General features: G+C 54.8%; 1 protein-coding gene across 6 annotated transcripts in view; it reads left to right on the top strand.

Moving 5' to 3' along the window:
- The first annotated feature begins 67 nt into the window (after positions 1-67).
- Positions 68-15300, top strand: part of THAP4 (THAP domain containing 4) — a 35286-nt gene continuing 20053 nt past the window's right edge. Inside the window, exons 1-2 of one of the 6 annotated variants that reach the window (XM_027538194.1) lie at positions 68-232; positions 2110-3293. In XM_027538194.1, the coding sequence (XP_027393995.1) occupies positions 156-232; positions 2110-3293 (1261 nt within the window). In that variant the 5' untranslated portion in view covers positions 68-155. Of the gene's footprint in view, positions 233-284; positions 383-512; positions 1066-1718; positions 1909-2109; positions 3294-13775; positions 13882-15300 lie in introns of those variants that run through there. The other 5 variants (XM_027538197.1, XM_027538198.1, XM_027538196.1 and 2 more) reach the window with 5 other exon arrangements.

Raw genomic sequence — 15300 nt, 5'->3', positions numbered from 1 at the left:
CCGGGCGCCGCCATCTTGCCGTACGGCGGGGGCCGCGGGGCCGGCTCCCACGTCCCGCAGCCGTGTCGCCGCGCGCCCTCCCCTCGGGGCGGTCCCGCTCGGGGCTCGGCGCGGCTAGACGAGGGCCGGAGTCTGGCGGCGGCCCGAGGCCCGAGATGGTGATCTGCTGCGCGGCCGCGAACTGCTCCAACCGGCAAGGCAAGGGGGAGAAGCGCGCCGTCTCTTTCCACAGGTAAGCGGGCTCCGCCCGCCGCCGCCGGCCCGCCGGCCACGCCCCCGCCCGGCCCGGCCCGGCCCGACCCGGCCCGGCCCGGCCCTGCGGGGCGAGCGATGCGGCGCGGCCCGGCCGGACGCTGGGGCGCTCGGGGCGCCGGCCCCGCGAGTGAGTCAGCGCGGCGCTGTGTGACCTTGGCCCGCCGGCGTCTCTGGGCCGGGCGCCTCGGGCCACCGCGGCCCCCGGAGCCCGCGACCCTCAGCCGGTCGTAGGCCGCCGGGTGCCCTGAGCCGCTGGGGCTCGGGCCGCCGCCGCCAGGCTCCGGAGACGGTGCGCGCGGGGGACGCGTTTCCTCGGCGCGGCCGTCTTCTCGCGCCCGCGGTCACTTTGCTGCCGTTTCCGTCGCGGGGAGCCCGCCTGGACCTCTGGATCGGGACGAGGCCGAGCGAACGCACCCCGCGCTCCGGGGACTGACGCGCGCCCGGACTCTGTGTCCTGGGGGCCCTCCGGACGGCCCCGGGTCCCGGGGGGCGCCCGGCCGCGTGCTGCCGGCTCGGCCCGCACCCGCCGGGGCGCCGCTGCTAGTCGTGGCGCCGCGGAGGGTGGCCCGGGACGGGGTGGGGGTCGGCCTTGTCTCTGGCCTGGCCCGCTCCGGGAAGGCGCTGGGACTCAGCCCTTTTCAGCGAGTGGTTTTCTGCGACCTCCCGCCTGCACTATCAGAACGTGAGCAGAAGAACCTCTGCCCGAACAGCCTCCCGCCGCAGACTTTTCTCTTTGCTGTTAAAGGGGGATGTTTAAGTTTCCAATACCTGCACGACGGTTCTTTAGAGTCTCACTGGAAGTTGAAGTTGGTTAGCGCTAAGTCTCAAATCGTCACAGTCTATTAAGATAGTAACAGGTTATTGCAGATGTCAGCTCCCTGCTTTCTCAAGTTCCCGAACTGGGGTTGGGGCGAGAGTCTTAGGGTAATGGACTCTCGAAGCAATGAGGGTATTCAGAAGGTCGGAGTGGTTGGGACTTGCTGAGGAGTTGGTATTCCAGCAGCCCACCCCCCACTCGCCGCCGGGCCTGGTCCCGCGGCACTCAGGTGGGTTCGATGGCTTCAGGTGTGGCGAACAGCCGTCCAGAGAGGCCGCACCACCCCCACACTCGCATGTGCAGTTTCACTAGAGTTTTCTAAATAGAGATCTTGCCTGAATGAAGAAAAAGTTTATTAAGTATCTTATTCAGTATCTTCCGGGGGCAGGTTGCTTTTTAAAGGGAGTGGTATTACTCCTGGTGGTGGACGTGTGTTGGGAGCGCGGCGCCCCCTCTCAGAGCTGTCTCACATCCTCGGCTCCATGAGTGAGCCGCAGCTGGGGCACCCTGGGGTGGAGTGCTCTCCTGGCCTCTTGCCCCCATCTCTGTTGGCTGACACCGGACCTGGCTTCTAAATGGGGGGGGGGGGGGGGGGGCGGTGCCCACGGGCAGGCATCCTTTCTCCTCTTGGCATCCAGAGTCCGGCATCCCAGCTCACCGGGAGGGCTGGCCTGCTGCTAGCTTCTAGGAACTACTTCCTGGAGCCTTCCTGCTGTCACGATGCCGTCCGGCTCTGTCTCTCCCAGCACTCTGTCCCTGAAGGTTGTTTACCGCAGCCTAGGAGGAGGCATTCGCCTTCACCTCTGATTTGCCCCGTGGACTCTAGCTCCTTAAGGGTAGGCAGTGCGCGTCTCATCTTTCTGTTCCACTGATAAGTTGCAAGTACAGGGTGTCCTTAGATCTTTACTAAGTTTGTAAATGGGAAAGTCAGTACAGGTCTGGGTATTTGTAAAAACTGTTGTTCTCCTGTTATAGTTGATAGTATTAGGGGGAGGCATGTTAATTATTTTTTTTGTAATTTGTTGTTTGTCCTGCAGATTCCCCCTAAAGGACTCAAAGCGTCTGATGCAGTGGTTGAAGGCTGTTCAGAGGGATAACTGGACCCCCACTAAGTACTCTTTCCTCTGCAGTGAGCACTTCACCAAAGACAGCTTCTCCAAGAGACTGGAGGACCAGCACCGCCTGCTCAAGCCCACGGCCGTGCCGTCCATCTTCCACCTGGCGGAGAAGAAAAGGGGGGCTGGAGGCCATGGCCGCCCCCGGAGAAGGGACACCGGGAAGGCCTCGGCGGGTCTGAGGGCACAGGCGAGTGACCCTGTGGACGGGAAGGCAGCTGCAGGGTCACCGTCGTCGTCAAGTGCAAGCCCGATGGCCAAGCCGGAGCCCCGCAAGCTGAAGCGGGCCACTCCGCAGGGCCGAACCGCGGCCAGGGCCGCCCGGGAGACCGCTGGTCAGGAGCGGGGGCGGCAGCCTCTGGAAGGACGCGCAGAGGACGGTCCGGCCTCCGCCGCCACCTCCGGCAGCCAGGGAGAAGCTGGCACAGGGGCCGTGGATGCTGGTGAAGAGGGCGCCTCCCCCGCCGACAGCGGCCTGGTGGACAGGAGCGGCGTTTCCGCGGACGACTTCACGCCCCCGGGCTCCGGGGCCTGCAAGTTCATCGGCTCGCTTCACTCCTACAGCTTCTCCTCCAAGCATGCCCGAGAGAGGCCGGCCGTCCCCCGGGAGCCCGTGGAGCGCAAGCGGCTGAGGAGAGACGCCGAGCCTGGCTGCAGCGGGAGCAGCCCCGGGCCGGAGAAGGGGCCGGCGCAGAGCCCTCCGCGCGCCTGCCCGTCGGCGAGCTCGTCGCTCACGGCCACGCCGCAGAAGCCAGCCCAGGGCGCCTCGGCGCCTCCCACCGACGTGACCCCGAAGCCGGCGGCCGAGGCCGTCCAGAGTGAGCACAGCGACGCCAGCCCCATGTCCATCAACGAGGTCATCCTGTCGGCATCGGGCGCCTGCAAGCTCATCGACTCTCTGCACTCCTACTGCTTTTCCTCCCGCCAGAGCAAGAGCCAAGTGTGCTGCCTGCGGGAGCAGGTGGAGAAGAAGAACGGCGAGCTGCGGACCCTGCGCCAGCGGGTCAGCCGCTCGGACAGCCAGGTGCGCGAGCTGCGCCAGAAGCTGGACCAGCTGCGGAGGCTGAGCCTCCCTCACCTGAGCAGCCTGCTGCCCCCTGGTCGCGGTCAGTACCCGAGCCCCAGCCCAGGGGCCCCCGTGCGCTGTCTCCAGGCCCCTCCGGAGGGACGGGAGCCGGGGTGGCAGCTGTAGCTGAGGGCTTTAGGCAGCGCGGAAGGAGGCGCGGGAGACCCAGGACCGCTGGGAGGGGCCTGGCCAGGGAGGCCCTTCCGCGCACACCGCAGGCAGAGTCCTGGGGGATTGGGTCTGAGTGTAAGTTAAGACGGAACTTAGCCTGCTAGCGAGATGAGAAGAGCGTCTAAATCAGAGGGAGGTCCTTTCCGGTTGCCTTGTGATGACTATCCCAGCAGTTAGGTGCTTTTGAATGTTAATACTAGCCTTAAAATTTCGAACACCTATTGAAGTAGAGTACGTTCTAGTAAGAACAATACAGAAATTTGTAGCCCAGGAAACGGTGAAGACTCCACTTTGCCGGTTGGGCTTCCCAGGCGGCTAGACTAGTTTCTGCGCTTTTGTCCGTGTCTTTGCGTCTATACAGATGGGCTGGAGGTGCATCTCATGTGTCAGCGCTTAGTCTCTGGTTTCCCTCCTTGGTGTGCCCTTTGCTTCTTGGAGAACTTGCTCCGAGCGCAGCGTCTCTCGCCAGTTCAGTGCATGAAGGTGGGAACCATCTTCCTCCCACGTGGTGCGTTTAGTCTGAATCCTGTTGGTCTCCCAGGTTGCCATTAACTGCAGGTGAGGAAAGGCTGGAGTGTGACACGGGCTCTTCACGGACTAACCCCTCCCCCTGCCGCCGCCCCCCACCCAGATCAACAACCAAAAATGAGCAAAACCCAAACCCATCCTGATGTACTGGTCAGAGTTGAACACTGCATTCTCTTCTAGTGTTTTAAAGCGGTTTTGTAGTTTCTCGTACCTAGTAACTACTTTCTGGTACTTTTTCTGTTCTTCTTGATCAAAGGGCCCTAAGTCTGTCACTGTAGACTGTCAAAAGTCTTTCCAAGCCGCCTGCATTGATGAAGTCTCTGTTGTTTTTTCTTCTTCATTCTTCCTCATTTCTTTCTGCTCTCTTACGTTCATGGCTTTTCTGCTCAGGAGGGCAGTGCTGACTCCATGAGACAGTGCATGTCTCCCATCCTGCAGGTGAGGCTGGCCCCTTCTGTCGCTGTGGCTCTGCGCCACACACCCACCCCCCGCTGCTTTCTGGGCGCTTGGTTTCTAAAGCATTTGTAACTTTAGCCTTGATTCCCTCCTTAACCTGCGTTATTCAGGAGGGTGCCATGGTTTTTCAGGTACATAGCTTGGGGGAAGGGAACTGATTTTTGTTTTATTGTTCAGGGCCAGTGCTTTGGCAACCTTGGAAAATCTTCTGAGGTTTCACGGAGGTCCAGTACAGTCTGCGTGTGACCGCCTCACTGAGCCTCCCCCGCAGGGAGAAGAACTTGTGCTCTCCCCGGGCTGGTTACATTGTTCTTGTCAGCACTGGATCTAGTTTATCTCATTGGTCAGCTGCTCTGTTTCCTAACTTATTGTATCCACTGCTCTGAGTTTCTGAGAAGGGAGGTAGGTCCCTTGCTGCTTCTTGAAAGTCTTTCCAGTTTCACCTGCATTTATTAGACATGTGAGTGTGCCTGCCTGTTACCAAACAGAAAAGCCAGTTTTGTCCCATTTAAAGTTTTATTTGTTTATCTCCTTATTTTCAAACTTTTTCTATGCCTTTATTTTGTAGCTATATTTTAACTCAACCTGAGAACCATTTTATATAGTAACTTAATACACTTACAACTGGGGTGATTGGTAAATTGAAACTTGGGCCTGCTTCTTCACCCTTTAATCTGTTAGGCTTTCTGCGCTGGTGGGTGACTGCCCGCGTTCGTCCTGTCTTTCTGTAAATGCTTGAGTGAGTCGGCTCCCAGCCTCCCTTCCGCCCAGGTGCCAGCCTTGTCTGGTCTGAGCGCCGCATCTGCATATCCCCATCACACACCCATAGCTAGATGCGCGCATGCGTCACCACACACCTATAGCTAGATGCGCACATGCGTTATCACACACCCATAGCTAGATGCACGCATTCGTCACCACACACCCATAGCTAGATGCACGCATGCGTCATCGCACACCCATAGCTAGATGCACGCATGCGTCATCACACACCCGTAGCTAGGCCGTATGCGCGTGTCCCCATCACACACCCGCAGCTAGATGCATGTATGTGTCGTGCCGGTTACTGTACTCACCACTGATCATCATCAGCGATTTTGCTCTTTTGGGGGGAAACAGTTAATGATCTGAGGGGACCCGCTCCTGTGACAGTGACATTTTGAGAGGAGTCGAGTTTGAGACGCCCCTTAGGTCTGGAGCAAGAGAGCCAGCACCTAGCCGCTTAAAGTGGCACCCGTGTGTCTGCAGTATCGGGTAGAAGGTGTTGCAGAAAGGGGGTGCTCAGCTGGGCTGCAGCAGCTCCAACCAGAGTGGAGGAACGATGGCTGCCTCGGCCACATGGGGTCACTGGTGACCAGTCTTCTTGGACTGGTGTGGACAGACCTGGGTGGGGACCTAGTGAAGGGAGGGGGCCACTGAGGGTGGCCAGGGACGAGGCTCTAAGAGGGTTAGCCGTGAGGGGCCTGGGGAAAGTGGGCAGCAGCTGGGAGGGAGCCTGGCTCCACAGGGAAGTTTTGAGGAAGAGCCTTGAGGACCGAAAAGAACAGGCTGGGCCTGGGGGAGGGACTCCAGGAGGCGCTGGGGGAGGGGGGCCTCGGGGGTGGGGCAAGCACCAGGGAGATGGGCCTGGGGAGGGGAGCACCGGGAGGGGGGCCCGAGGGGGAAGCACCAGGGAGGGGGCCCTGGGAGGGGAACATCAGGGAGAGGGGCCTGGGGAGGGGAGCACCAGGAGGGGGGCCCGAGGGGGGAGCACCGGGGAGGGGAGGGGAGGGGGGCCGGGGGAGGGGAGTAGGTGCCCCGAGTCCCCACCTGCGAGCTCCCCCTGCCGTCCTCCAAACCGGCTGCTCTCCCGACTGTTGATCAGTTCAGGGTTCTTCAGTCGTTTTGCAGGAATTCTCTGTTGAAGGGACTGGACTGTGCACGTGGTTATTCAGTCCTTCATCTTCAGCCAGGCCCCCTCTTTTGGGCAGAACACCCATGACAGCAGCCGGGCCACTGGGGCTGCAGTTTCTGGGTCTGGGAAGCTTGCCCCCGAGAAGCTGCTGTTGAGTGGCGTTCCCACAGAACGGGCTCTCTCGCCGAGCCCAGGCTTGCTCTAGGTGTGTGGCCGCACCAGGCACGTTGCAGGCGTTTCTGTGACCTAGCGAGGATGAGCGTTTTCCCACGCTCATCCCGTCTCTGTCCGGCCCTGACTATGCTGCTCGCACCTTGCTTGCTCGCTGACCTGTGAGTGTCCCCACAGACAAGGATGTCTGCTGTCGAGTGTGACTCAGCTGTGCCCTCAGGTCAGTAATTTAGTACTTGCCGCAAATATATCTGAGTTTTTTTCCTATTCTTTTGTTCCTTATACATACAATTCTTGAATTAATTTTGAGTTTTAAAAGCTTTTATTGTGGAAATCTTGAACATGGACAGATGAAACAGAAAAGTATAATAACCCTGCTGAACCAGCTTCCCACCCTAGCTTCTACGTTTATCAGTATTCTGATAATCTTATTTCATCTGTATTTCTACCTCCTCCCTGACTTCCATTGATTATGTTCTAATGAGTGAAAGTCACTCAGTCATGTCTCTTTGCGACCCCGTGGAGTATACAGTCCATGGAATACTCCAGGCCAGAGTACTGGAGTGGGCAGCCTTTACCTTCTCCAGGGGATTGTCCCAACCCAGGGATTGAACGCAGGTCTCCCGCGTTGCAGGCAGATTCTTTATCAGCTGAGACACCAGGGAAGCCCTATTTTCTAATAGTTTGGGTTTTTTCTTTTAAGGAAAGTTTTAGATTTACAGAAAAATTAACAGACAACACAGGAATTCCCCCCTCCCCGCCATTTCCCTACTGCTAACATCTCACATTTCCACTTGTGCTAGAGGTTCACTCATTACTAGTGATGAGCCCACACTCTGATATGTTGTTATTAACTAAGTCCCATAGGTTACATTCAGAGAAGGCAATGGCAGCCCACTCCAGTACTCTTGCCTGGAAAATCCCATGGACGGAGGAGCCTGGTAGGCTGAAGTCCGTGGGGTCGCTAAGAGTCGAATACGACTGAGCGACTTCACTTTCACTTTTCACTTCCATGCATTGGAGAAGGAAATGGCAACCAACTCCAAAGTTCTTGCCTGGAGAATCCCAGGGACCCGGGAGCCTGGTGGGCTGCCGTCTGTGGGGTTGCACAGAGTCGGACACGACTGAAGTGACTTAGCATAGGTTACATTTAGGTTGACTGTCTTATATTTGAGGGTTTTTTTTTTAACACTGACAAACTTGTTAACAAAAAAGAATATCTTTCAAAGATACAAATCTCAAGAGGATCTTACTTAAGACCAACTCTGTAGAAGAAAACAAAATATTGGACAGATAGAAATTTTGGAATTTCGGACCATTGAAGGTGAATCTGTGCTCCACAAAACACACAGTGCGGAAGAGACAGAAAGGCATCTTTTAAATGAGTACAAATGCAGGAGCGCCCAGCTTTGCCCTGGTGAGGGCCTGGCGGAAGGCGGGCACGGTAGGCCGCTCGGCCGGGGTCCAGGCACACCCCGGGGATGCTTGGGCAGGTCGGCCCGCGGGACGCCTTCTGCTTGGAGTTTGACAAGTGCATAAGCGCACGTGTCCTCAGGACAGCAGTACAGAGTCGTGTCCCTGTGCTGAAGCTCTGCCTGCCTGTTTATGCCGCCCCTCCCAACCCCTGCAGCCACTGATCTTAGGACTGTCTGTAGCTTTGCCTCTTCAGGAGGGTCCCGACTCTGGGAGGGATAGATGCTGTGAACTAGAGCACGCAGCCTCCTCAGGTCGGCTTCTTTCACTCAGCAGTATGTGTGGAGAGTTCCCCTGTGTCTTTTTATGGCCTGATAGCTCATTTCTTTTTTATCATTGTTGTGCCTTTTTTTGTACTGAGTTAAAATACAAACACCAAAACTTTACCGTAACAGCCTGTGAGCCTTTAGTGCGGTGGCGTTAAATCCATGCGCCCTGCCGCACAGCTGCCACGCGGCCGGGCTGCAACTCGGTGTGAATCTGAGACTCTGTCCTGTTGGTAACTCTCCTCCTCCCCTCGCCCAGACGTCAGCAGCACCGTTCTGCTTTCTGTCTCCGTGCCTGTGACTCGTGTACGTGGAATCACACAGTATGTCCATCTATGATTGGCCTGATGTCCACAGAGTATGTCCGTGCTCAGCATGCTGCAGAACTGCCTTCCTTTGAAGGCTGAGTAATATTCCACTGTATGGATGGACCACGTTTTGTTTATCCAGTCATCCTACAATGGATATTTGCGTTATATCACTTGATTTTGGACTGCTGAACCAGGCTTGCATACTGGAATAAACCCAAGTGATCATGGTATATATTTTCTTTTTACGCTGTTCGATGGTATTTGCTCATGTTGAGTTTTGCACCTATGTTGATGAAAGAGATCCATAGTTTTACTTTCTTTTAATAACTTTGTCTCATTCTGATAATAGTGATTCTGGCTTCATAGAATGATTTAGAAGGTATTCCCTCTGCTTCTTCCTTCCAGAATAGATTGTAAAGAATAGGTAAAATTTTCTTAAATGTTTGACAGAATTCACCGATATTCTAGAAGGCCGTCTAGGACTGATGCTTTCTGTTCTGGGGGTTATTGACTCAGATATAATAGATATAGGCCTATCCAGATTATGTCTCCTGTATAAGTTTTGGTAGTGTTGTTTTTCAAGAAATTGATCCATTTCACCTAAATCATCAAGTTTGTAGGCATAAAGTTGTTCACAGTGTCCTTTAGACAGTTCAGCATCTGCAGGGCTTTAGTGGATGTTCCTCTTTGATTTGTGATATTGGTAATTTCTGTCTTCTCTTTCCTCAGTTAACTAAGCTAGAGTGTTATAGTTTTATTGATCTTTTTGAAAAAGCCAACCTTTTGTTGATTTTATTTTCCTGTTTTCAGTTTCGTTGGTTTCTGCTCTTATTTTTTTTTTTTTTCCTTTTCTTCTGCTTGCTTTCAACTTAACTGCTTTTCCTTTTCTATTTTCCTAAGGTGAAAACTTAGATTATTAATTTCAGTTATTTCTCTTTTTCTAATATATGCATTCAGATTTTGACTTTCTTTATTTTCCTGTTTTCAATTTCATTGGTTTCTATTCTAATTCCCCCCTCCTTTTCTTCAGCTTAATTGCTTTTCCTTCTGTACTTTGAATTTCCAGTATTTCTTCTTTTCTAATGTATGCATTCAGCACTATACATTTCTTTCTAACCACTGCTTTTACTGCATGCCACAAGTTTTGATAAGTTGTAGTTTTGTAGTTTCATTTCCATTTACTTGAAGTGTTCTTTTATTTCTCCTGAGACTTCCTCCTTGACCCACTGTATACTTGGAAGTGTCTTGTTTAATCTCCAGCTGTCTGGTGCTGTTTCAGCTCTCTTGCTGCTTCTGCTTTCCAGTCGAGCCCACTGTGCTCTGAGAGCGTCCTTTGTGTGAGCTGTGTTCTGTACACGTGTTAGGTCTGTTCTGCGGCCCCAGCATGTGACTGTCGTGCTGAATGTTTCTTGTGAGCCTGAGCTTGAGCGTAACGTATGTTCTACTGATGTTGACTGAAGTAGTGGTTAGTCACGGTTCTTTTGAGAAATAGAGCCAGTAGGATGTGTGAGAGTACACGGAAACTTTTTACAGGAATTGGCTCCCACAATCACGGATGGCAGCCTGGAGAACCCGGAACGCCGGTGGGGTGATTCAGCCCTTGCTCCAAGGCCTGGGATGGGGTGGAGAAGTCCTGGTCCACCTGGAGGCCCTGGTGCAAGCAAAGCGAGTCTGCCCCCCTCCACCTCTCTGCTCTGTGAGGCCCTTAGTGCCCCCTGCGTGCGAGGGCCGCAGGCTTATGGCGCCCCGTTCAGACGCGGACTTGCTCCTGGAAGCCACAGACACCCCTGAAACAGTGTCCCACCAGCTGGTTCAGCAGCCCCGTGGCCCAGTCAAGCTGACGCCTAAAATGAGCCGGCATAGTGGTCCGTGGTTGGAGAGCTCGTGTGCGCCCTGCTGGCTGGCTGTCTGCCAGATCTGCCCATCCCTGCCGTGTGTTGGGGTCTCCACTGCAACTGTGAGTTTGTGCATCTCCCCTTGCAGTTGTGTTCGTCTTTGTCTTGTGCTTTGATGCTGTGTTGTTAGGTGTGTAAGCATTGAGGGTTATTACATCTTTTTGGAGAACTGACCCCTAGGTTATTATGTAACAGCGCTGTTGTGTATCCCCGCTGATCTTTCTTGCCCTGATGTCTGCTTCCCAGCCACCCCAGTTGTCTGTGATTCTTGCTAGCGTGGATGGCTCTCTGTCTCCCTTTGCTTGTGGCCTGTGTGTAGGTGAGGTGGGCCTCACAGGCAGTATACAGCCGGTCATGGTCTCCAGTCTGCTCCAGTGGTCTCCATCTTCGGGTGGGTGGTCTTGGGCCACTCAAGTGTAAACTGGTCACTGCTCTCCCCGGATTCCTGTCTGTTCCGTTCGGAACTGCTTAGCGTTCGTCTTTTGTCTTGTCCCTCGTTTTCAGCCTTCTTTGGTTCCATTGGAGCATTTACCTTGATCGCACGTTCTCTCCTTTCTTAGCGTATCAGTTGTACCTTTTTAGTGGTCCTCCGCCAGTCCACACCGTGCACTTACAGCTAATCCGTGTCCACTCTCACATGGCTGTGCTGCTTCCTGGCTGTGCGGGAGCCGTAACAGAGACCCCCAGCGCCTCCTCCTGTCCCTCGGGGACGTGCTGCGTTCCGTCACTTACTGCTTTGCTCGCCCTGTTACTGCCAGAGACTTGAACAAACCTTTGTCCACTATGTCAGTTAAGAAGAAGCAGCATTTTATTGTTACCTTTATTTATTCCTTTTCCAGTGCTCTTTTCTTTATTTAGATTCAGATTTTTCTGGTTCAGATTTTCTGACCTGCATCATTTTCTTTCTCTGCAGAACTTTTAACATTTCATGCAGGGCATGTCTGCTGGCAGTAAATTTTCTCAGTTTTTGTTTGAAGTCTTTATTTCTCTTTACTTTTGAGGGATCGTTTCACTGAATGCAGGACTCTACCCCTATGCTGCTCGCATGTCTTCTAAGGAGAAGTTCCTGTAATTCTGAGCGTTTTGACTCGAGAGGTTTCTCCCCCTCTGGCCTCTTTCAGGGTTCTCCTTGTCTCTGGCTCTCTGCAGTTTGAGTGTGATACGTCTAGATGTAGATATTGTGATATTTGTTGTGGTTGGTGTTCTCAGAGTTCCCTGGATCTGCAGTTTGGTGCTTATTGTTAACTTGGAAAAGTTCTCAGCTGTTTTCCCTTCATATACTGTATTCTCATCATGTGCATGTATCACTTTTTATTGTCACAAATTTCCCTGATACTCTGTTCTCTTTTTTCTTTCTGCATTTTAGTAGGGGGTGTTCTTATGGACAGATGTGCCGCTCCCTCTTTCCTCAGCCCTGCCATCAGTGTTTTTCAGTCTGTCCACATTTCCTCTCTTCTTACATTACGTGTCTGTTCTTACACTTTACCTGCTTTTCCCATTAGAATCCTTAGCATATTAATCACAGTTACTTCAGATCCAAATCTGAGAATTCCAGAATTTCTGCTCTGTCTTTTCAGACTGTTCTTTCTTGCCTTCTAGCCTGCCCAGTAGTTTTTAGAAAGGCAGACACGGTGTCGTCATAAAGCTTGAGGTAGGCAGGTGCTGGGCTTGAAGCGTGGTGGTAGCCTGACTAGGGGTTGGTGCCCTGTTGCCTCCTGCAGCTGCTGCTCAGTGCTGCAGGCTCTTCTCTTGTCCTGATTTGTTGCCTTCTCCTTGACTCTAAAGACTTTTCATAGAGTCTGTACCTTGGGGCACTTTCCCCTGTAATCCTTTTATTATGCTAGAGCCCTGAGGAGTGGTCTGGGGAGGAGAAGCATTTATAGTCTTCTGATTGAGTTTCAGCCTTTTAGTGGCTGGTGTTCCTGGGTTGTGACCTTCACTAGTATTTCTTCCTTCCTTTCCCCTCCTTGGGTGAGACCAGACGACCAGGGGCCAGGGTGGGAAAGGGCTTCCCCACCCGAAAGATGATCTGGGAGGTCTTCTCACCACACCACAGGCTTTTGTTTTGGAGAAGCTCAGGGCTTGAGGCCAGGGACTCTGGTGATTTCTTTTCCTTTCTTTTCTTTTCTTTCTCTGGTGAGAACCAGGCGGTTCCTAGAAATGAACCCCAGGATACTGTGGGGCCCCTGGGACTGCAGCCCCGGGAGGTGCTCGCTCACACCTGTGTACACGTGGCCTGGAGTCCCGTGCAGGCTGCCTCTGGGGTTCCCGCTGGCCTGCCGTCCCCAGGAGCTTCTGCTCCAGGTGAGCGGACGTCAGTGGTCCTGTCCCCGGGTTTCTCAGGTCTGGGGGGACATCTGACCAGGTTTCTCTGATGAAGCCAAGGAAAGTCACTGACTGTCAGCACCGTGTGTTTCTTGCAGACCAGAGCTGTGACTTCTAAGCTCTTTGTAGAGTGGAAGGCGGGGCCCCTCCTCTGTGTAATTTGGTTCTTGCTGACGGGCAGGAAGACTGCTGGTTTTACTAACAGCCACCTTGACAGATTCTCTTATGAGTTCTAATAGTTTCTCAGTTGAGACTTGGATTAACTGGATAACCAACGATAACGTTTATCTGCAAGTAATAATACTTTGGCCCCTTTTTATTATGTCTTCTGTATTTTATGGAAGATATGCTCTATTTTCTGACATATCCGGTGTTCCCAGGTGTGCATGGGGGCCTTTCCATCTCCTGGGTGATGAAGTGAGGGCCTCGCCCTCATTCCAAAGCAGCGGCCTACCCTGGGTGCCTCTCCGGGGGAGCCAGCTAGACCACCCGTGTTGCATGGGGCCCTCCGCCTGGCACAGCCAGGGCTGCCAGGCTGCCGAGGCTCTCCACCCGGCCTGTGCCCTGGCAGAGAACACTGGTGTCTGTCAAGGCAATAGTGGGGTGGGCAGTACCTCAACGGCGTCTATCCCTAGGTCCCAGTGGACAGGTCTGCTTGTTTCCTGCCCGGGGGGCCGTGGGCCTCTGCTGACACATGTGCCAGGAGACGCAGAAGGCAGCGTGCCAGGAGTTTCCAGAGTGTGTGTTGCAGAAGCAGCTTTCCTGCACACGGGCCGCATGAGCCAGCCTTGCTGCACGGGTCTGTCCCCGCTGGCCAGCAGTGCCGGTCAGAGGGCAGGTCCACTCCTCAGTCTGCCCAGGCGGTTGGCCCCTCTGGCCTGGCTGACGCTCTGAATGCGCCTCAGCCTCCACAGCTCCTCCCAGCTCTCAGGTTTGGTTGTCTCCGTCTCCCTTTGTTCCACTTTGTCCTGAGGAGGCCCCCGTGTTGTGGAACTACAGTTCCCAGAATGCCTCCCGCAGGCTTGGCAGCCACTTCCTGGGAGCTGTTAGCAGCCAGGTGCAGACACTTCCCGTGGTTGGCAGAAACCAACCTTGAAGAACCTTGGCGGCGTCTGGAGCATAGAAAACTTAGGCATGGGTAAGCCTGCTTTCACTGTCCTAGGTCCAAAAATGAAGATTTAAATTTCTTGGAGAAAATTTAAATTTTTGTTTTTGCATATTGGTAAGTGAAACCAGGGAAACAGCGCATAGAAAGGCCTGATTCACTCGAAGAGGTTGAAAATGGCCAGTAGGCCAGATCCCTATTTATGATACTTTTCCTTTGTTTGACTTTTAAATTTATTTTCGTTTCTCTAATGAAGTGTAATTTACATAGAGTAGAATACACAGCTCTTAAGGGTGTCATTGGACGGGGCTGGCATGTGTGGGCTCGTGTCACACGACATTCGGCTTTTAGAAGCCTCATGTTGGTCCTTCTGTCCTGCAACACTTGAGTGAAAACACGGAACGGGACCGTGGCCAAGAGCCGACCACAATTCCAGCGGGGGCAGAGCGGGCGGGCAGCCCGCGGGACCTGCCCAGCCCCGGTGTTCTTGCCCGCATTAAATTCATTGTAGTTAAGAGCCCGTGATGGCAAGCTGAGAGGACTGGGTCTGAAGTGTCTCTCAGGGCAAGCTGGACGTGGGAGCCTGTGGTTTTAAGAATGCGCTCCAACCAAGAGTCCCCTGACTGCTAGCAGCGCGGTTCTGCCTTTCCGCTCCCACCGCACACGGCTCCTTCCGGCCCTGAAAGAAGCGCCGGCTTAGCCCCGTCTCCTCGCGCTCCGCCCAGAAGGCGCGAGCCTCCCTTTCCACTGCGCGCAGGGTGGTCCTCTGCTCTGCGGCCGCTGCCTGGGCACGGGTCCTGCAGCCTCGTGTGCGCTCCTGCCTGCCGGCCCGTGCACAGCGCACGAGGTTGAGTCTCTTGGAGGCCGGGCTCCCGCCCTCAGCAGTCCCCCAGTCCACTCTTGGCCCGGAGCGCCCCCACCCCGTCCAGGGTCCGGTGAGTGGCCGAGCCCCACCTCCAGCGCTTCTGGCCTGTCCTCGGGGGCTGTGTCCACCGTGGCTCCTGTGGCCACACCGTCCCTGTGTGGCGCCATCCCCAGGACGCCAGCTGTGCCCGGCTCCCCGCCACCTCTAACCTGCGTCGTCTGCAGCCGTGCTTCCCGCGCTCTGATTTTGGCGACTCTTCAGGCTCCTGCCTCCACCTCCCTGGCCCCCACCCCCTGAGCCGGTCAGTCTCTCCTCTTGCCCTGGCTGTGGTTTGCACACCCAGCTCCTTCCCTGCCTGAGCCCCACCAAGTCTTGCGCCGGGTGGGTGCCTTTGTGCAGACCCAGCCCAGGGCCGAGGTCAGGGAGCAAGGTGGGGGGCAGGACCGGTGTTACTGGACCTCCAGACACCCATCACCTTGTCCCACGACCCTGTGGTGTAAACAGCCCAGTCGAGGCTGGCCCCAGGCCCCCAGCCCAACTCTCCTGGGACCAGCTGGGCCCTCCCCTTGCGGACCGGCCGCCCCCAT

Source organism: Bos indicus x Bos taurus, chromosome 3 (assembly GCF_003369695.1).
Source record: "Bos indicus x Bos taurus breed Angus x Brahman F1 hybrid chromosome 3, Bos_hybrid_MaternalHap_v2.0, whole genome shotgun sequence".
Classification (NCBI taxonomy): domain Eukaryota; kingdom Metazoa; phylum Chordata; class Mammalia; order Artiodactyla; family Bovidae; genus Bos; species Bos indicus x Bos taurus.
This window is presented reverse-complemented; position numbering and strand designations above follow the sequence as displayed.